The 23,430-nt window shown below is 34.2% G+C and overlaps 1 protein-coding gene across 1 annotated transcript in view; it reads left to right on the top strand.

Annotated features, from left to right (window-relative positions):
• The window catches only part of PPP1CB (protein phosphatase 1 catalytic subunit beta), a 78,222-nt gene that overhangs the window by 24,722 nt on the left and 30,070 nt on the right, over positions 1 to 23,430 (top strand). The window contains exons 2-4 of the mRNA XM_043982418.1: positions 14,285 to 14,416; positions 17,742 to 17,972; positions 21,306 to 21,410. Coding sequence (XP_043838353.1) covers positions 14,285 to 14,416; positions 17,742 to 17,972; positions 21,306 to 21,410 — 468 coding nt within the window. The remainder of the gene's footprint in view (positions 1 to 14,284; positions 14,417 to 17,741; positions 17,973 to 21,305; positions 21,411 to 23,430) is intronic.

Consider the following 23,430-nt stretch of genomic DNA (forward strand, 5'->3'; position numbering starts at 1 on the left):
GATTATTGCTTTTAACTCTTTCTTTACATATCAGAAAAATGAGCCTCTTTAAAAGATTGTGCCCAGTGACTTACGCAAATACACAAAAATGACAAACTTGGGACTAGAATTCATGCCTACTAACTCTCCAAGTCCAGTGTTCACAATATTTTAATATGTAAACATTTCATGCAATACATGTGTTTTCTAAAAAATAAATTTTTGTTAAGCTTATTAGGTTTGAAAATGATAAAAACAAAACAAAAAATATTGACAATTCCTTACCATTAGTTGTGGATAAGTGGATTTCTAAAGACTGAATAGATAACTGATAGTGGAACGATTCACGCTATTCAGTTAATTTTCTTGAAGTATATTATAGCTCTACTAAATGTGGCCTTTTTAAAGCAAAAGCTTCCACACACCCCCCATCTAAGCAAATCCATTTGTTTCAACTTTACAAATGCTATTAAAGTTGAAAGCATTTTTAAAGAAACATTTCTACAGTGAGAATAAAGTTGAGACTAGAGCTCTTTCTTTGTTTCTTGATAGTTTGCTATTTAATTTGGAATTAAGGGATCAAAGACTTATTTCTGTAGGTCTTAAGGAATATATTCAAAATTTCTTTGTTTCTCTGTTTTAAAAGGTAAATTATTTGTATTTTTCTGTCCCACCTGACAAAGGAAACACACACAGGGTTAAACAAAGTTAAATTTGTTCTGTCCTGAAAAATCTTTCTTGTAAAATGCTATGTGCCCAGTATGTACTTACTTGTTTTTAATGAAAATTATTTCCAAGAAAAAATTAGTCTTTTTTATGCTTGTTTCAGGTTGAGCAAAACATTAGGATTTAAATGTGCTGTTATTATGATGTGTCTTTGGTCTTTAAAAAGGACTAGATAGGAGTCAAGCCATCTGAGTTCATCTTGACTTTACTACTATGTGATTAGTATGAGTCATGTAACCTTTCTGGCCCTTAATTTTCTCATCTATAAAAAATGAGGTTAGACAAGTTGTTCCTCTTTCAGCTCCAGCATTTAATAATCCTATCATGATATGCATATGTATGTGTGCATACACATGTACATATACATACACACATGTATGTATTTGTTGCTGTGAGTATACTAGGAACAAATTAGAGTTCTACATATTCTGAGATTGTATAGAATAAATAGTATCTCAAAGTTAATATTCTTGTTAAGCATGGCACACTGGGCAGAAACATTTCTTTTCATTCTTCCTTTTTTGTCAATTTCTAACTAGTGTCCTTTCCATTGATTAGTACTTTTCTTTAAGTCTTTGACTTTCTCACATTCAGTGCTTCATTATTTTAGAAAATGTTTAAAGGCTCATTAGTCAGTATAGTAAAATCAGGAGCTTGTTAAATTCCTAATTTTCTCAAATACTTTAAATTTTCTAGAAGTTATCTTGTTTTAATCAAACCAAATTATCATATGGTGCTTTATGACTTAAGTTGGCAAAAGTATTTGCTAATGTTGAGTATTGTTTCTTCTGCTCTTATTTCTTTATTACCATTAGGTAAATAAACCTTTTTTTATATATTGTTTGATACCTTTTATTTTTATATCACCTACATTTTTTAATATAATCTTTCATCTCCTTCTTTTAGAGAGCCATCCTTGTACTCATAAGCAAACAGTAAAAAAAAACCAAGGGGAAAAACTGACCCTACACATTGTTCCAAACCCCATTGTTCTTTGCAAAGAAGCATCTGAGGGACTTACTCATTTCTCTTTGTGGCCAATTTGGTCATAATTTTACATCATTCATATTGAATTGCTTTGTTCACTTTCCATTTCCATTGTTGTACATTGTTTTCATGATTATACTTCCTTTACTTTGCCCAAGTCTTCCCTTATTTTTTGTATTTACCATATTCATTGTTTCTTAAACCGACTGTCTGATAAACCCCAAAACAAATTACTTAGAGGAGGACAAGAGCCAACTCCTGCTGGTTGACTAAACACTGCAGATCAATAATTGAAGTACTGTTTTGGTGATTGCCTACTCTAAAGAAGGTGATGAAGAAAAGGCTAATAATACAGATTAGATTTTAAATTGTATTACGGGACTTAAATATTAGAGGTTATGCCCTAAGAAAAGTAGATCAAGTACTGTTCACAGCTATGGCTGCTGAGGGGGAGGGTGATGTGAATGCTCAAAGATAAGAATTTTTGTACAAACAAAATTAACAGAATTAAAATTAAAAAAAGAAGCAGTTGATTGAGAAAGAAGCATTGTATCAAACATGTCTCCTAGGAATCTGATATCCAATATATATAGGCAACTTAAAAAAAATTGATGTAGTGAAGGAGCAGTACAAAGGTACAGAGATAGGAGGTACTAAATGCTATGTGAAAGGAAGAGAGCAATCCTGTTTGACTGGGTCATATGGGAAGAGAAGTAATGTATGATGCTGAAAAGGTAATGTGGAACCCATTGTGGAAGAACTTTAAAAAGTAAGTGGGGGGGGGCAGCTGGGTGGTGCAATGGATAGAGCACCGGCCCTGGATTCAGGAGGACCTGAGTTCAAATCCGGCCTCAGACAGTTGACATTTACTAGCTGTGTGACCCTGGGCAAGTCACTTAACCCCAGTTGCCTCACCAAAAAAAAAAAAGTAAGTGGGAATTTATATTTTGTCCTAGAAACAATAGGGATCCATTGCAGTTTAAGTATTTAAGTTTCTATGTTGATTCTGCACTTAAGTGAAATCACCTTGGAATATGTATTAGAGTGAGGAGAGACTGAAACAAGAAGAATTTATTACTAATAAAGCAAATAGAAAACAAAACAACTATGAGATTTCTATAAAATTTGCAGATATGGGAAAAGATAAGAGTTGTCTGTCCTAGTCACTGCTAGTGGATTTGTGAATCCTGGAAACAATGTGCAATTATGCTAAGAAACTCACCTAAATGTCCATATCTGCTTTGATCCAAAGATCCCATTGCTAGGCATATATTCTTAAAATGTCAATGATAAAAAGAAAGGCCCCACATACACACAAAAATTACAGAACTTTTTGTAGTAGCAAAGAACTGAAATACAATGCAGATGCCCATCACTTGGGAAATAACCAGGTTGTGGTACTTTAATGTAATGGAATTTTACCTTGAGGTAAACAGATATATATCATTTTCTGAGTCGGAAAAAATTCCATGTTTTTATACCCTTAATAAGGTCCTCAGATGAAAACAACTTCTCCCATAAACCAGGTTGTGTTTTTTTTTTATTTTAGCTTTATTTTTTTCAATTAATAAGCATTTCTTTTTTTCTCCTCTCTTTAAGAAGGAAAAAAGAACCAGCAAAGACTTTGTAACAAATATGCTTACTCACAGCAAATTTGGCTATGTCCAAAAATGTATGTCTCATTCTGCATGTTTGTTCATTTCTCTGTCCTGAAGTGGGATAGATAGTAACATTCTTCATCACTGGGGCTCCCTGAAATCATGGTTAGTCATTGTGCTGATCAGAAATAAAACCAGTTTTTAAATTCTCCTGAATTAGTGCCAGCCAACTACAGTATTGTGCATATTAATTGGGACAAATTTATTGTTCTGACTTAAAAGTAGGCCTTACAACTTTTCACATTTTAAAAACTATTTTAATGTGCTACAGTCACTTGTTTTACATGATTTTGCATTGGGTTCACAAGAATTGACAGACATCTTAAAATTCTTCATCATGAAACCATACTTATTACAATGAATATTAAACACAATTTAGTTCATGGGTTCTTAATCAGGTCAATGAATTAAGTTTTTGTTTTTTAATAACTTTAATTTCAATATAATTTCTTTATAATATTATATATTTAGAAGCATAATCATCAATCAATAAACATTTATTAAGTACTTAAAGTGTGTGGGGCAGATAGGTGGTGCAGTAGATAGTGTGCCAGGCCTGGAGTCAGAAGACTCCTGAGTTCAAATCTGGTCTTAGATACTGACTAGCTCTGTAAGTCACTTAACCTTGTTTGCCTCAGTTCCTCAGCTAGAGAAGGAAATGGCAAATCACTCTAGTACCTTTGCCAAGAAAACCCCAAACAGGCCCAGGAGGAGTCAAACATGACTTAAATGGATGAACATCAAAAAAATTGTGCTAAGCACTAGTGATAGAAGAAGAATTAAAAATAGTTCCTGCCCTCAAGGAGCTTTACAGTCTAACAAAAGAGACAACATGCAAACAAATATATACAAAGCAATCTATATACAGGATAAATAGAAAATAATTAACAGAGAGAAGGCACTGGAGTTAAAAGGTTGTTGGGTAATACTTTGTAGAATGTGGGATTTTTTAGTAGGAACTCAAAAGGGAGGTCAGTAGTCATATTAGAGAAATGGGGAGTGTTCCAGGCATGGGAGGCAGCCAGAAAAAAATACCCAAATCCAAGAGATGGAGTATCTAGTTTTTCATGGAATAGTCAGGCAGCCTTGCTACTGAATTGAAGATTATGTGTTGAGGAGTAAGGTGTAAGACTGGAAAAGTAGGAGAGGAATTAGTTTATGAAGGGCTTTGGGTGCCAAACAGCATTTTATATTTGATTCTGGAGGAAATAGAAAGACAATGGGGATTATAGGGATGGGGTGGGGGGACAGGAGAAAGACATGATTGGACGTGTGTGCACTTTAGGAAAAATCACTTTTTAGTGGCTGAATGAGGACAGATTAGAATGGGGATGATCTGCCAACAAGCTATTGCTACCATTTAGGTGTGAGGGTCTAGATTTGCCATTAGTGTGGCAAGCTTACTAGTGAGTCATACATTAGTGGGAAAAAGAACCAAATACTGTAATTTTCCTTTTCCTTTACTGTTATTTGTTCTAGATTTGACAGAGGGAAGGAGAATGGTTCTAGATGGATGACCTTTCGAGTCCCTTCCATACAGAAAAGAACACCAGACTGGGAGTTGAGACATGAGTTCTAGCTCTTCCTTTGCCACTAATATGTTATTTTACTTTGTACTTGTACCTTTAACTTTTTGGGGCCTCAATTTCCTCATGAAAAATGAACACACTAAGTAAATTGAGATGACCAACTGTCCCAGTGCACAGTGGAAGTTTCAAATTCCTTTATTTGTCTCTGAAGAGAACCAGCCTGTAAGCTGACCTTTCATTAAACTGTAATTTGTCTTCTGGTTCCATTTATATTGAGAATGTTAGTATTGACATGGTTTGTTTCCTCTAGTAAAGTATCAACTACTTATTAGACAAAGACCTCTCATTTAAAATACCAAGTGAAATTAATATTTTTAGATGCTCTGACTCTAATCATTCTTAAAGGTACCCTCTTCCTGTTTTTTGTTTTTTGTCATTCTGCCCCCTTACTGTGGAGGCTGAACAAAACTGAAGGCTATTTTGTAATTTTTATCTGTTTCATTGGAACTCTAGCCAAATAATTCTTCATTGGTCATCCTGCTGGTGGTGAGCTTTTCCAAATATAAGTAGCCCAGTTTTCAGATCAGAGTCTGTGGTAAGGATGACACTTTGCAGCTTGTGCTCTTGTGATGTTGTTGTCATTGTCATAATCATCATCATCAATGATTTTTTGTGTCATCATTCTTTCCATTTATATTGTTGTAGTTACTACGTATATTTGCTCTGCTGTCATTTCGCCCTGCATCAATGCATATAGCTTTTCCCATGCTTCTCTCTACATTCATCCCATAATTTTTAAAAATATACTTTTATTTATTTCATTAAATATTTCCCAATTACATTAAAAAAATTAACATTCACTTTTTTTATTTGTTTTTGTTTTTTGGTGGGGCAATGGGGGTTAAGTGACTTGCCCAGGGTCACACAGCTAGTAATTGTCAAGTGTCTGAGGCCGGATTTGAACTCAGGTACTCCTGAATCCAGGGCCGGTGCTTATGCACTGCGCCACCTAGCCACCCCCTAACATTCACTTTTTAAAATTTTGAGTTCCAAATTCTTTTCCTCATACCTTAAGGCAAGCAATATGATATCAATTATACAATACATCATTTTTTATAGCACAGTAATATTCCATTAAATTCATGTACCACAATTTGCTTAGCCATTCCCCAGTTGATGGTCATCTATTTTGTTTCTGATTCTTAGCTATCACAGAAAAATTGCTGTTATCAATATTTTGGGGTATATGGTGGCTTTTTTCTTATCGATAGTTTCCTTGCAGTTATAACCCCAGTAATGGAATCTCTGATTGAAAGGGTATGGCCATTTTAGTCACTTAATTTGTATAATTTCAAAATATTTTACAAAATGGTTGTACTATTTCATGGCTCCACCAATAATGTAATTTATCTTTCTATAATCACTTCAACATACACCATTGCCATTTTGCAAGGTGTGAGGTTTATTATCTTTTTCCTCAGGTTTATTTTGATCGCATTTCTTTTATTAGTGATTTGGAGCATTTTTTCATGTGGTTGTGAATAATCAGCTTTTAATTTTCTTTATCATTCACTTCCCTTCTTAGATGCATTAATGTGTCTGGAGAAGCTTTTCAGTTTTTAAGTAATCAAAGTGATATGTTTTAGCTTTTTTTTCCCCCGAGTCCTCCTTTTATTTATTTATTTTTTCTTAGTAACATTTATTTTTTCCAGTTACATGTAAAGGTGGTCTTCAACATTAATTTTAATAAGATTTAGAGTTCCAAATTTTTCTCCCTCCCTTTTCCTCCCCCCTCTACAAGACAGCAACCAATCTGATATAAGTTATATATGTACAATCCACAAGTACCCTTTTTTTTTTTTTTTTAAGTCTGTGTTAAATCAATATCAGTTCTTTCTCTGGGAGTGGATAGTATGCTTCATTATTAGCCCTTTGGGATTGTCTTGGATCATTGCATTGCTGAGAGTAGTCAAGTCATTCACAATTGTTCATAGAACAATACTGCTGTCACTGTGAACAGTCCTCGGTTCTGCTCACTTCATTATACATCAATCAGTTCATAAGCATCTTGCCAGGTTTTTCTGAAATCATCCTGCTTGTCATTTCTTATAGCACAATAATATTCCATTACAATCATATACCACAGCTTCTTCAGTCATTCCCCAGTTGATGGACGTTCCTTTGATTTCCAATTTATATCTTTTGTTATTGACTCTCTCTTGTTTGGTTATGAATACATCCCCTACCTATAGATTGCTATGAGACATATATGATCAGTTTCTCTTCTGATTTTTTTTAATAGTATGATCTTTAATGTTAAGATCATGTATCCATTTAGAATGCATTGGGAGTGTGGTATAAGATGTTGGTATAATTTCTTCCAGACAGCTTCCCCCTAATTTTTATCATAGTTTTCCCTAAATTAATTGTTTTCTACTTTATCAAACACTGGGTTGTTGGGTTTTATTGTTTCTGAATCTCCCTTGTCTAGTATGTTCCATTGTTTTATTTCTTTATTCTTTAATTAACATAATTTTTTGACTGCTGTTTTATAATGTAATCTGAAGTCTAGAATAGCTTTTCTCTCTTCATCCTTACTTTTTGTCATTTCCTTTCTTTTGTTTTCCTAAATTAATTTTTAAAATTTTTATCAAGTTCTGTGAAATATCACTTTCGTAATTTGATTGGTGTAGATTAATTTTGTTATTGTAATTTTTATTGGGATGGCCTAGCCACGAACACTGAATATTTCTCCAGCCATTTTTTATTTCTTTAAGGGGAGTTTTGTAATTGAATCTGTACGACTCTTGTATTTTTGGGTAGGTTTATCTCCAGATATTTTGTGCATTTTGTAGTTATTTGGAATAGGATTTCCTTTTCTATTATTGCTTCTTGTGTTTTGTTTTTACTATATAGACATGCTGTTGATTTTTGAGTATTTATTTTATAGCCTGCAACTTTCTTGAAGCTTTTTTGTCTCAGTATCTATGCTGTTTCCCTGGGAGTTTCCAAGTCAACCATCATGTCATAAGAAACGGGGATAATTTTATCTCTCTACCTATCTTTTTTCCTTTAACTCCTTTCTTGTTTTATTGCTACTATCTATATTTAATTCCTTTCTCCTGTCTGCTATTGTTAGCATTTCAAAAACAATATCAAATAATAGTGAGGAGATGGGGCATACCTGATTCACTTTTTATAGGAAAAGTTTCTAGTATATCCCCATTGTATAGGATCCATATTTTTCATTTTTAAATAGATGGTTTTATAATATTGTAAAAGGTTCCTCTATGCCTATACTTGATAGGGCATCCTTGTTGTATTTTGTCAAAGTGCTTTTTTTCTGCTTAAGTTGAGGTGATCATGTTTTAGTTTTTAATATGATCAATTATGTGGATTGTTTTCATAATGTTGAACCATCCTTGCATCCCTGGTTTAAATCCCACTTGATTATAATGACTAATTTCTTGGATAAATTGTTGTAGTCTGGTTTGGATTTTGTTTAAACTTTTTGAGTCAGTCTTCATTAATAATAATCTATGATTTTCTTTCTGTGTTTCAGGTATTAGAATAATATATGTTTCACAAAAGGATTCTGGTAGGATTAAACTAAAAGTTTGATAGATGGATTGCTTACCATCTCAGGAAGAGAGGAGAGAAAAGCGTAGACTTTAGAATGAAAAACTTTTATTAAAAATGTTTTTAAACATGTAATGGGGAAAAACAAAATACTATATTTTAAAAAGTTTGATAGAATTCTCCTGTGAATCATAAGGACCCAGATTTTTTTCCTTTGGTAGTTCTTTTATAGTTACATCTATTTCCTTTTCTGAAATGAAGTGATTTATGATCTCTATCTGGTCTTCTGATAGAATATTTTACAATTTTGAAGGTATTCTTCTATTTCTATAACTATGCATAATATGTTCCGATTTTTTTTTTTTTTGGCAGGGCAATTGGGGTTAAGTGACTTGCCCAGGGTCACACAGCTAGCAAGTGTTAAGTGTCTGAGGCCAGATTTGAACTCAGGTACTCCTGACTCCAGGGCCAGCGCTCCATCCACTGTGCCACCTAGCTGCCCCATTATTCCGATTTTTAAAAATTCTGGTTTTGCTGTGATTTCACCTTTGTTGTCCAGCCAGTTTTTAAGTTGTGTCCAACTCTTTGTGACCCTGTTTTCGGTTTTCTTAGTAAAGATACTAGAGTTTGTTTGCCATCTTTCTCCAGTTCATTTTACACATAAGGAAAGTGAAGCTAACAGTTAAGTGACTTGCCCGGGGTCAGACAGTTTTGAACTCAGGAAGATGAGTCTTTCTGAATTTAGGACGGGCACTCTACTGTATCTAGCATGTTATTTCACTTTGCTCATTTGCTATTTGATTTTTCACTCTTCTATGGATTGATTTATTTTATTAGTCTTTTAAAAAAACAACTTTTAGTTTTAGTTTGTGTGAGGTTCCCCCCCCCTTTAATTATTTTATATCTATTTGTTGATTCTTTAATGGGGGGGCATTTCGGGCTAAGTGACTTGCCCAAGGTCACACAGCTAGTGTCAAGTGTCTGAGATTAAATTTGAACTCCGGTCCTCCTGAATCCAAGGTCGGTGCTTTATCCACTGTGCCCCTGATTCTTTAATTTTTAAATTGCATGTTCAGTTCTTTAGACTTCTCTTTTTCTGTTTCTTAATGTATGATAGTAAGGGTATGATTTTTCCCTCTGATGATTGCTTTAGCTACATCCAAGAAATTATGGCCTGTTGTTTCATGATTATCATTTCTTTTAACCTAATTAGTGTTTCTATGATTTGTTTTTTGACCCACTCATTATTTGAGATTTCATTAAGTCTACATTTAGGTCTGTATTTTTTGTGATCTCTGAACCAATTTCTCTTTATTGCATTATGATCTGCAATGAATGTGTGTAGTACATGGTCACTTTTTGCAAAATTGAGTTTTTGTAATTTTGTAAAGTTTTTGTTGCAAAGTTATAAGCGCATTTTCTTTTGCTTTTCAGTTCTAGCTTTTCTATAAATTTGTTCAGTTCCATATTTTCTTTTCTGTTTATCATTCTGTTAGACTTATCCAAAACTGATAGAGGGCTATTTAAGTTTCCTTTGTTTCTTTGAAACTCAGATAATGTTTTCTTTATGAATTTGGTCACTAAGGTATATGGAGGGCACACATGTATTGCTGGTATTGATTTGTTTTCTGTGGTTCCTTTTTTTTTTTTTTTTGGTGGGGCAATGAGGGTTAAGTGACTTGCCTAGGGCCACACAGCTAGTAAGTGTCAAGTGTCTGAGGCAGAATTTGAACTCAGGTCCTCCTGACTCCAGGGCCGGTGCTCTATCTACTGTGGCACCTAGCTGCCCCCTCCTGCTTTTATCTTGTTATATATTCTTCCCCCTCTTTTATTCCTCTTAGTCAAGTAGATTTTTTCCTTCCTCTCCTTCCCCTTCAGCTAGTCCTATTCATTAGTTTTTTAAATTACATGTTTTCTGCTTTCCAAAAAAGGATTTCTCTCTCTTCATTATCTGTCTTCTGTTTCTGTTTACTCTATACCTTCATTCTCTGATTCATGACCTCTATAATCATCTGGTCTCTCTTTTTCTTCTGTATTCTTCATGCAAATAAAGCTTCCAAGGTATCTATTCTATGCTTTTTCACCTGGTTGTTTCCTGCCACTTTCATGTAGGGCTTACCCCCTGGATTCTACTTTTATATTGTGCCTCACTCTCAGAATGGGACAGCTAAATGGCTTAGGGGATAGAGCACTGGCCCTAGAGTCAGGAGGACCTCAGTTCAAATATCACTTCAGACTATTAAGTAGCTGTGTGACCCTGGGCAAGTCATTTAACCCTAATTGCCTTTAAAAAAAAAAAAACAAAAAAACATCCAGGGCCATCTCCAGTCGTCCCGACATAGATCTTGCCACTGAACCCAGATGGTTCTGAAGGAAGAGTGTGAGGTTGGTGACTTTGCACAGCCCTCCTTCACTTAAATCCAGTTCAGTGCAAGTCATGACATCACCCCAGTATCATGGTCCTCTTCGAGAACGAAGGACAAACAACAACAATGTTCTCAGAATAATGCTATTTTTTGCAGGTGTCAGAGAGGACATTGTTCCATGGTAGGACCCCTTGTGCAATACTGATCTAAACCCTCTTCTTTTCTACATTTGCCTGGCGAACTCCCTGAGTCCATGCTCTCCCACTTCACGTGCCAATTGTTCCAACCTTCCTACCCCCAAGTAGACTTTTCAAGCATCATATCCCTAGACTTTATCAGTGTAAGGTACTCATCTCCCTTCATTCATAGGAGCTTTCATTAGTGAAATCCCCTCCCACCTCCAGAGTAAGTACTTCTTTCCCCCTTCCCTCTCACCCATTTTCCTCTAGGCTTTTCTCTTTCTGAGATACAGAGGTCGTCACTTTCCCCTCATAGCTAGTCCACATCACACACTTTCTATCCTCCTACTCTTCCCCCCTTTAAGTGTATACTTTCTTGTTATAATGTCTCATTAAAGAAGCATTGCAAACAGGGTGTTGCCAGGCTGTGTCCACAATGCTCACATATGGTCCACCTCTTCACTTACTTCTACCAGATTTACACTTTCACCCGTCTCCTTGTATACATCAAGAAGGAAGTCTCTTACTGATCTTTATGTTGTCACTCTGATGCTGACCTTGCCTGCTGTGTTTATTCACTCTTCCTGCATTTCTCTTGTTGGAGGTGTTCAAAAAGCAAATAATCTCTTCAGTTCTGGTTTTCTTTCTAAAAATATTTCCATTGAGCATTCATATTTTATCCCATATGGTTAAGATCAAATTTGCAGGATGGGTCAACCTGGGCTGAATCCTTACCTCCAGATGTGGGTTATACATGTGTAATTTTGTAAAGCATTACCATATTAGCAATTTTGTACAAGAAAACTAGAATAAAAGGGAAAAAATGAAAGAAAGTGAAAAACAGCACGCTTTAGTCTGTGTTCAATATCAGTTCTTTTTTTGGAGGTGGATAGTATGCTTCTTCATTAGTACTCTGGAATTGTCTTGGATCATTGTATTGCTGAGAATAGTTCTTCAAACAATGTTACTATCTTTGCCTAATATTCTATTGGTTCTGCTCATTTCACTATACATCAGTTCATACAAGAGTTTCCAGGCCTTTCTGTTTTTTGTTTTTTTGGGGTTTTTTTGCAGGGCAATGAGGATTAAGTGACTTACCCATCACAATCTTCCTTGACTACAGTTACATCTATGTGAGATAAATGTATTGTTTTCAAAAAAGATTTATGACTTTTCTTTCTAAGCTGCAGGGATGAGAAAGACAGTTAGTTCTCTTCACTTGTACTTTGGAAGGAATGAGTTGGCTTCTTGATAGGTTGCTTTCATTAGTAGGATATCACAGAGTTTCTCATAGAGACATATTCAGCCAGATGTCACATGGGCATCTCAAATTCATGTCTAAAATGTAATTCACTGTCTCTCCCTTCCACCTCCCTGTTCTCCAGTATTCATTCCCTTTTTCTATTAAGGGTACTACCATATTTCTCAGTTTTACACTCTTGGAATTGTAACTTCAGTTTTTCTTATAATTATTATTCAGTCAGCTCTTTTATTAAGTACCTATTATGTGCCAGGTACTATACTTACAAATGAGGTAGGTAGAGCACTTTGTAAACTTTTAAGTGCTATATAAATGCTAGCTATTATTATTATTTTAGTTGCCATGTGACACAGCTGAATAGGGACCTTGGCCCAGAATCAGAAAGATCTGAGTTCAAATCTATCTTCAGACACAATTTACTAGCTGTGTGATGCTGAGCAAGTCACTTGCCTTCTTGACCCATTTCCTCAACTGTAAAATGGGGATAATAATAGCATCTACCTCCTAGGATGGTTGTGAGAATAAAATGAGGTTTTTTCCCATATAAACATTTTATTATTTTCCAGTTACAGTTAGAGATAATTTTCAACATTTGTTTTTATAAGATTTCTAGTTTCAGATTTTTCTCCATCCCTCCTCTCCCCAAGACAGCAATTAATCTGATATAGGTTATATATGTACAATCACATTAAATATATTTCTGCATTAGTCATGTAATGAGAGAAGAATCAGAGCAAAAAAGAAAAACAACAACAAAAACAATAGAAATAGTATGGTTCGATCTGCATCCAGATTCAACAGTTCTTTTTTTTTCTGGATTTGGAGAGCATTTTCCATCATGAGTCCTTTGGAACTATCTTGGACCATTGTGAGATAATACTTTAAAGAGCTTACTTAGCACAATGTCTGGCCCATAGGTGCTTAATAAATGCTTGCTCTTCCCTTCCCTGCCTTAATAATTTTTTAGATACACCTAATAGTTTCTATTACTTACCAATGATGCTTTTTCTTTCATATTTTCATTGCTTTTTTTGATCGAGATTTTTTTTGTTTGTTTGTTTTGCGAGGCAATGAGGGTTAAATGACTTCCCCAAGGTCACACAGCTAGTAAGTGTCAAGTGTCTGAGATCAGATTTGAACTCGGGTCCTCCTTAATCCAGGGCCAGTGCTTCATCCAATGTGTCACCTAGCTGCCCCCTTGATCAAGATTGAATGGGAAAATTAAGTTCAGTTCATTAGTAAAATTGTGTATGTAATAGTACTTCTCTAAGTTTGTACTCCACTTGAAAACTAAGTAGAAGTATTGTGTGCATACATTTTCTTTAAAGCCTCTACTAAGTTTTCTCATTTGTATATTTGTAAATTTTCTGATTTTTATATGGAATATTTTACTGTGATTTTGAAGAATACTAATAGTAAAATGTAATAAACTACATGTTTGATAATTGATACTTTTGTGTGTTTTGGTCCCCCGCAGTTCACTTGAGCTTTTTGGATGCTCATTTGAGCAATAATTTCACTATTCTAAAACTGATGACAAAAATGTTAGGACTCCTGATGGTGTTTTTCAGGCAGTGGGATTAAGCTGTATGACCTTCTGGCAGATGGGTTATAAGACTTTTGTCTTCTTAACTAACCATTGCTTCCTGTTCATGTTATTCTGGCTTCTACCTACTACCTATCTAGATTCTAGGCTTGTTTCTGGGGGAAAGTGAATATATATTCACTATCTTGTCCTTGCCATCCTTTGCTGTCTTTCTGATTTCTGGGGGTCTACTGCTCCTACCTGAATGCCTAAGAATAAATAAAGAGAAAAACTGTCTGGAGAAAACTTATCAGGAAGCAGAGGAAGCCATCCATCACAGCTGTACACACAGCCTTCAAGTGCCACGTCAGCCGGCAACAGACCAAACAAATCTGTGTCTAGTTTTTCTGAAGATTTATGCAGACATATGTTTCTGGAGATTGCATGTAGAATTTTCATTTAAAAGACTAATTTATTAAATCTTTTACATTTCAGTACGAGGATGTCGTCCTGGCAAGATTGTGCAGATGACCGAAGCAGAGGTCCGAGGCTTGTGCATTAAATCTCGGGAGATCTTTCTCAGTCAGCCTATACTTCTGGAGTTAGAAGCTCCTCTAAAAATTTGTGGTAGGTGGCCTATATGAACTGATCATCTTCACAATTATTTGAAGTTCTTCACTCCTAGTTAAATTTATTTTCGTAATGATTTAGAGACAAGTTTAAAATGTATTATGTAATTGTAGAAAGGATTTTTAAATTTAGTCTTCTATTAAGCTATAATATGTAATTTTAAGGTATAGGCATAGAATATAATTTTGTAGTTTTATATGGGCTTTAAGTGAAAGCTGTGTGTCTGTTCTGTGAGTAGATGGATGATGGTGATAGCTCTTACTGTTTGTAACCTATGAGCCCTGGAAAAAGAAAATCTATTCTTCGTTCCAGAATCACAAAACACTAGAGAATTGAGATGGCAGAAAAACTTTGATTCTTTTATCAATAAATTTTAGTATCTCAAGAATATGTGACTTTTCTTCCCCTTTACTTTAATATGATCAAACTTAGACATTTCATCAAGCAATATACATCCTGTTGTTCAGGCCGTATATATATTTTTTAAATCCTATGTTATTTCAGGACCTACAAAACCTTCAAGAACCCAGGGTTACTTCCATGTTTTGAAGAGACAATGAAGTAGGGCTTTAGTGAAACAGGAAAAAAATACATATATCTATACATGTGTATTTTTAAAAGTAAAATTATGAGTAAGTATGGTGCACATTACTTGTAACATTTGCTGAAACAGTTTACAAGAATTTAGACTTTAAGTTTTATAGTAAAACGTACTCCAATCATTATCTTTACTGTAGATTCTTTCTTAAAGAGTATTTCACCGTGGTTTAGTGAAAAGAGGATAAGTCAGGAGTATCAGGACATTTGAGTTTTAGTCCTGGCTCTGCTACTGAATGACTTTGGGTAATTTTTTAACCTCTTTTGATCTTGGTTTCCTGTTTTGTAAAATGAGGGAACTGGACTAGACCAGAGGTTTTTAACCTTTTTTTTTTTTGTCACAGGCCCCTTTGGCAGTTTGAAGCCTCTAGAGCTCTTCTCAAAATAATGTTTTTAAGTGCATAAAATACATAGGGATTACAAAGGAAACCAATTTTATTGAAATTCACTTATCAAAATGTAAAAAACAACAACAAAAAACTCACACATTCCAGAATAAGAACCCCTGGACTAGATTTTCTCCAAGGTGACTTAAGAGTTCTTAGAATTTTTTGGTGCTATGTTTCATTCTGGCAACTAGACCTTGCATTTTTATTGTTGTATTTGCATTTTACCTACATTTTTTTCTCTGCAGGTTGACAAAGCTTGTTAAAATATTTTTACATAAGGTAAAACAATCTTAAGCAGTGTTGAGCAATTGGTCCTTAAGCTACCTGAAAACTTAACACACTAACAAAGCCTTTTGGATCAAAAGTGGAATGGGTTGCCTTTAAAGTAGTGGTTTTTTCTCATTCAAACTGAATAATTAATCACTTGTTAAATACATTAGATTGGGAATTCCTAGTTGAGTATGGTTGGACTATATAAATGGGCACTGAGGTCCTTGACAACTAAAAATTCTTTGATTATTTAACTGAATATGGCTAAAAGAGCTAAGTACAAAATGTCACACTATTAAAAGTTAGAGAAGAAATTTGTTTTTACAATTATGTAGGTTTATTACCAGGTTGACTAAATGATAGAGCAATTCATAATCTGCATCAATGAAGGGATTCTCAATATTGATGAAATTACAGATCCTTGAAGTATTGAAGCATTCATAAATGAAAATTTTTTCTAATTTCATTTTTTATTTCTCTAATTTGTTTCAGTGGTCACATTTTACCTACTTTTTTTTCTTGAAAGCTTACAGTGTCTTTTTGGCTAAAGCAATAAAATGGATGTAAAATTAGAAAGATCACTTTGTGATCTGCTATCAGTAAGTTTGGATAGAGCAAAAAATTGATTTATAAAACATCCTCCATTGTAGCTATTCTTTGTAATGTTTCTCACTATGATAGAGACTCTTAGATTTATCTTCTGCATTTGCTTTAAAAAGGTTAGTTTAATTCATGTTAAACTTTTCTAGCTTGCACTTTGTTTCCCAGAAGTCCCCAGTTGTGCTACATTGATTAAACCAATTCATTGTGCCCTTAAAGTATTTTTTTTCTTATAGTAGTCACTTCAGCTCACCTAGATCATCACATTCAAAGAAGAGTTTCAGAAAAATCAAAACAAAATTTCTTCATAGTTAAATATTCTCATTTCGTGTATTAATTTGAAATAAATTTACTTTTTAACAAATATCAAAAAATAAACTCACAAAAAATAATTTTACTCTCAGCATACGTCTTGTTAGACATTTACTCTTTAAAAGTAACTTCACTTTTAAATAGATAAAAGGAAATGTGCATAACTTTTAAGTTGATCTGGTTTAAAAAAATTCTGTACAAAGAAATACTCTTGAGTAAAGCTCTATTATGTTTATAGGTTTTAGAGCTTGGTAATCATGACCACTTGTTCTCAAAGGTGATAAAGATTTAAAAGCATTCAATGTTCATTGAATATTATTTAATACAAATTTCAGTTTGTAAACCTTTCTTTTTATTAAGCCATGGGCCATTTGAAAGTAACCCTTGTTAGGACATTTCTCTCGACATAGCTTGACGTTTTACTCTGCCATGGTAATGAACAAGATTCCATAAGGTATAAGAGTTATACTTTTTTTTTAATGCTTTTCTTAAATAGATTACTGAGGTCTAAATCTATTACTTGGACTCTTCGTATTGTAGGGACCAATTTTTAATTGGGGAGTGTTAGCTAGGCGGCTCGCCACAATATTGGGGCAAGGAAGGAAACCAACAGCCTCCCTCAAAACAGAGCAGGATTTATTTAACAAGAACAAACTTTAAAAAACACAAACAGGATCAGTAGGATTAAGGGAAATAAAATGGGGAAAGGGAAGTAATACAACCTGAATCACACCACCGCCCAGGAATCAGCTGAGAACACACAGCAGCGTCCTGTCACCTTCCAGCTTCAAGCCAGAACCTCCCTTCTTCCCAGCAGACCCCAGGCTGACCACACACAGCCCCCAGCCAGTTGGCTGGCAGCTCTGACAGTCACATGACTGCCCTCACTGGGCTTCCAGTCATTATAATTTTGCCAGGCCCATGTAGGCGTTGGCAACTGGTGATGTGAGGTGCCAGTGTCATGTCGATGGCTACAACCAGTGGGTGGAGCACCATTCTGTTTGCGAAGGTGCTGGCCTGAGCCCCAGGCCAGTGTGCATGCCGGGTTTTTTTTTTAATTCTAGCCAAAAGATGGGGTCATAAAAACCTCAAATAATAATTAATTCTATACAGTATGCATGACTAACTTGTAAAAATGTGCTTTTTGTTTTTAGGAGACATTCATGGTCAATATACAGACTTACTTCGATTATTTGAATATGGTGGATTCCCACCAGAAGCCAATTATCTTTTCCTGGGAGATTATGTGGACAGAGGAAAGCAGTCTTTGGAAACTATTTGTTTGCTATTGGCTTATAAAATCAAATACCCTGAGAACTTCTTCCTCTTAAGAGGAAACCATGAATGTGCTAGCATCAATCGTATTTATGGATTCTATGATGAATGTGAGTAAAAATGAAGATTAATGTGGGAAATTATTTAAATGCTATAACAGTGTGTGGGAGAGTAAATAAGTTTAACTTGTGAGATTTGCACCTGAATGTTCGGTAAAACACAGGACAGCTTCATATATTTCAAAGACCAGGCACTCTGAATATGGAATAAAACAGGAAGGAGATATGTCTTATTCTTCCATTTCATGGAGGAACGGTTAATTAGAGGGAGGAGCTTTGCTATATACAGCATAGTAGGATCTCATCAGCATGCATAATTCTAAAGTGAGAAGCAAGGAAAATAATCCAGATAAACCAGAAGTGCCAGTAGGTAAATCAGTTATGAAGATTTGTCCAGAATATTTCTGCCCAGTTTTCTAGCAAGTAGTGAGGGGTTGATTCTCAGTACTCTTGACCAGCTGGTTACTAAACCCCATGCCATGAGAACTCTTCGTCAGTTAAAATGTATTGCTGCTACTAATTTGTGCCATTAAACCTGGATAGACATGGATATTATGTATTCTGAGGTACAAATCAGTGCTCTTTTCAACTTTGTTATCCTTTTAAAAATATTTTTTCCTTTTTTCAATTTTTTTTTGGTCAACGGGAGATATACTGTTAAGTGAAAACAGTGTTTCCAAGGGATAAGAGGTCAGAGCCCCATTTTCCTGCTCTTACCCTGTTCAGTTATGAACCAAAAAGCTACCTTCTTGCTGTTTTCTATTAGTTTCTCTTCTGTTGCTAGATCTGTGTTGGTTCAGAGATTTGTTTATTATATATATATATATATATATATATATATATATATATATATATATATATATATATAGGAAAGAGAGAAAAATATTTTGGTCATAGTATTAAGTATGAGTTAGCTTTGAAATTTACTAGTTTATATATAACTCTGAACTTCTTCTGGGTTATCTTTTCTTTTTTCTATCCATGTATGAGAACATGAAATGTGAATAGAAAGCTAGTCTCAAAACCAGAAATAACTGGGTTCAAGTCCTACTCTTGTTACCTGCAGGTGGCATATCCCTGGACAAGTCACTCAACTTCATATTGCTTTAGTCCAGAAGTTTCGATCTTGTGCTGCTTTTGGCAGTTCTCTCTCTCTTTTTAAAAATTTTTGGAAGTTCTCTAAGACTATTTCAAGGAAGGTCTGCATTGACAGAATTTCCACATTGAAGAGTTCCCTGTATCAGTGACAGTGTCTGACTCTCTATTTTTTTTTCTCATATATATATGTATATATATATATATGAGAAAGACAGAAAAATAGAAATAGATAGGTATTATAGTATATTACATATTATCCTAGTATAATAGTGCCACTATAGCATTATATGATAATTTAGTATAATATAACAACCCTTATAATATGTAATAATATATTATCTATATCTTAGTGACAGACCTTATTCAGTTTCCTAATTTAGGATCTATAACATTTTTGACAATTGAAATTCATCTTTGCACTATTTTAAATTGTTTTTGCTTAGCAAAACTTTTAAAAAGATGTCAGAACTCAATACTGGGTGCAGAACATTGCACTTATTTTTAGGTTTTTAAAATTTATTGCTAATTTTTTTTCTCTTTTTGATAATCTTTGTTACATGAGATAGCTCTCTGAGAGAGACGTTGGGTGGCGGAAGATACTTGGGAATTTTAAAGCATATAAAAACAAGATAGCAATTAAAAAAGGTAAAACTCATTGCTCTCATGTTATAGAGAAATAGTGCGGTCTTTGATTGCTAGTAGAGTTGCAAAATTGTAGAATCTTTTTGGAGAGCAGCCTGACACACTTTGACTTCTTAATAGGAATAGATCCTGAAATCATTCACCAAAAAAAAAAATTTTTTTTTGTTCCAGTGCTCCATAGCAATATTATGTGTAATTACATATAACTTAAGTGTATATTAATGAAGGGGATAGTTGAGTAAATTGTGCAAGATGAATATACAATGCAATTAAGACTAACAAGTATAAAGAATACAAAGAAAGCTGCAAAGATCTTTATGAAATAATGCAAAACAAACTAAACCAAAAACATGGAAGTAGACAGTAAGTATAGTCATATAGGAGGAAAAGTAAATGAGAATGAGTGGAAGAATACTACTGAATTTAGATGGAATGATTAAAAATTATTATCCTTTTTGTTGAAATTTATTTTTATGGTTCCAAATAAAGTTTAGTTGGTTGTGTTGATATCTGAAGGAAAGCTTTTAATTAAAGTCTTGCCAAGCAAATGAACGTTTTCATAACTGAAGCAGTATTTGTTTATAAGAAAAGAATTTTAGCAAGTACATTAGAAATATTTTATTTGTAAACCATTCTTTTCATAGGTCTGTTTTCTGAAGGACATCTTTTTAAAGTAAAACTTCCTAGTTTTGTTGTAACTTTATGTACTCTTTTTAGAAAATTTGTAATTCCATTGTCTTCCTAGAATTAATATTAATAAATGAGGTTTTTCTATATTTCCATGGTTCTTTCAGTTAAGATACCTGTGTTTACAGTAATTTTTAAGATTTTTTGATAGTCGTGGAAATCTACCCCCGCCCCCCCAATATTCTCCCCTTCAAAAATCTACTTATTTGCTGCCAGTAGAAAAACAAGGAATTATGTCTGGCTTTTAGTACCCAGAGAAAGGAAAGAAATAATCAAACGTGCTCTGATATGGGTTATGTTCAGCTCTTAATGCTAATAGGTGTTGAGGCCAAGCCATGAAATTGGAAATCTCTGGAAACCAACATTTAGATCCTCCCTTCTATCCCACCTGTGGATCACTTTCTTGTTAATATCATAGAATAATGGCAGCTTTAAATTGAATTGCAGGGTATGGGCAAGGCATTTGTTTTGCTGAAGTTGCTTATAGCAAACTGCAGGGAAAGTTTCAGCATTTTAGTTTCCATTTACCTTGCTACATATCCAAGTTAGTAAGGCATTCAAAAGCAAAAACTAGCATCTGGAAATGCCCTTTCCTTGGTTCCAGCTTTAAGCTTTGTTAACCAGTGATCCCTTAATCATCTTGTTGAAGTAAAAAGAATTGACATTCTACCCAAAATCCCAATGCCTCCTTCACTTCCCTCTTTAATTCTCCCATTCCCACTCACACTATACAAAATATAAACTAGGTGTTGAAAGTTAGTCATTAGTTGTTTGAAAATATCCAAAAGTGTGATAATTTGCCTAAAAACATTTAGTTTTTAACTTTAGTGCTAATTATGATCTTTACATTAGGTCTTAAATTAATTCATTTTGGAAAATGATCCTTTAATTTTAGTCATGATATAGTTAGGGTACATGTGACTTCCTGTAAACTTATTCTATATGTTGATTTTATAGGCAAACGAAGGTTTAATATTAAACTATGGAAGACTTTCACAGATTGTTTTAACTGTCTGCCTATTGCAGCCATTGTGGATGAGAAGATCTTCTGTTGTCATGGAGGTAAACTAAGAAATTCACCTTATTTAGATTTCCTTTTTGTTATTATGGTTATTTTCCTGATAATAGAAGAATAATTAAGAAAACAACTGAAATAGGAGCATGAGAAACAAAAATAGCTCCTCCTGTATAAAATATATCTTTCACTAATTGTGTTTTGTTTGTTTGTTTGTTTGTTTGTGGGGCAATGGGGGTTAAGTGACTTGCCCAGGGTCACACAGCTAGTAAGTGTCAAGTGTCTGAGGTCAGATTTGAACTCAGGTCCTCCTGAATCCAGGGCTGGTGCTTTATCCACTGTGCCACCTAGCTGCCCCCTATCTTTCACTAATTAAAAACTGTATTTGAGCAATGAAGTTGTGCAGTATGTTAAGATATTATAAAATCTAAAAACTCCTGCCATCTTTTGAAGACTCTTTGATTTAAAGCAGTGGTCCTCAAATTACAGCCTGAGCTTACTGACTATATCCAAAAAACACACTGCAGGCCAAATCCAGTGGGCAGTAGTTTTCTAGCCTCTTACTTAGAGTGTTACTTGAACTCCATTTGCAAATTGCATTTTCCTCTGATCTTCTCAGAAAACTTTCTACAATCATCTTGCTGCTGTGTTTCCTACTTCATCAGTCCTAATCTCATTGAAAGGATTTTTTGTGTACATGGACAGAACTTTATACATAACAGATTACCTGTTAAGATAACAAAAATTTATGTGAAGATGAATATTGCTATCTATTAGAATATTTAATAGTTTCTGTGACAAATAATGGTGTTCTATCCATTTCAGCAAGTATTGAGTACCTACCTTGTTTGTCTCTGGCTTCAAGGAGCTTAAAAATCCATCCAATCAGAGAGAAAATATTTGTATATAACAAACTCTAAAATGTGTGGCACATAAAATAAATGCTGCAGAATTTCAGAAAAAGTATAGATCAACAAGGCCTGAAATTTTGGGGGAAAGCTTATTATAGAGGGCATAAGGGTTTAGTTTTGGTTTTAATGGCTAAGTTTTGGGGAAAAGATAATCCACATTTTCAGACTGTTATATATTCAGGGAGCAGAGAGACAACATGCCTGTCTCCAATGAAGAATATATTTTGGCACCAAGCATGGATTAAATTCGTCAGCAAAGTAGTACCAAATTATAAGGAACTTTAAGTAAAAATTACTTTCCATTAGTGCACCACATTCTATTTTATGTAGTACTTTTATATCCATTATTTCAATTGGGTATCACCAACAGTCCAGTGAGATCAGTAGAGAATGGTGGGGAATGCCTTACTCTCAAGGTCATGCAGTTAGTAAGTACTTGCATCCACATCTTGTAACTACTTGCACTGGTCTTTCTACTACTATACTAGACTGTTCTTTCTGTAGTGATTGCATATGTTTTAATATCATTATTAAATACTGGATTATAATAACACATGCACATTTGTGTGGCTGGCTGTGTTCAGCTGGGTTCTCTTCATAGACCTTTAAGTGTAATAGAACTAGTGAAACTAATAGATGATTAATTTTTTTTAATTTTAAATTAATTTTAATCTGAATTTAAAAACCAAATAAAATGCCTATTTCCATAGACATAGTTGAACAGAAAAAAGAATTATACATGAAACTTAGAATCTATTAGCTACAGCTTGCTTTTTTAAAATATATGTAATTTTACTTAGCTGTATAACCCTGGGCAAATTACTTTTCATCTCAGCCTCAGTTTCCTCATTTGTCAAGTGGGAATAATAGCACCTACGTCTGAGGGTTGTTGTGAAGATACCACATGTAAAGTTCTTTGTTAAATCTTAAAGTGCTATATAAATGCTAGTTTATTATTAAATATATGTAATAAATTCGAGCCTTCTGTCTTATCATTTAAAACCTGGTTTAGTAACCCTTTTTTGGACGTGGGGAAGTGGGCTCTCTTATCTTCAATCCCCTTTTTCCACCCACTCCCTCCAAATTGGAAAAAATAAAAGAAAGTCCATTGTAACAGATATGCATAGTTAAGCAAAACAGATTCCTACATCAGTTC

This window comes from Dromiciops gliroides, chromosome 2 (assembly GCF_019393635.1).
Source record: "Dromiciops gliroides isolate mDroGli1 chromosome 2, mDroGli1.pri, whole genome shotgun sequence".
In the NCBI taxonomy this organism is placed as follows: domain Eukaryota; kingdom Metazoa; phylum Chordata; class Mammalia; order Microbiotheria; family Microbiotheriidae; genus Dromiciops; species Dromiciops gliroides.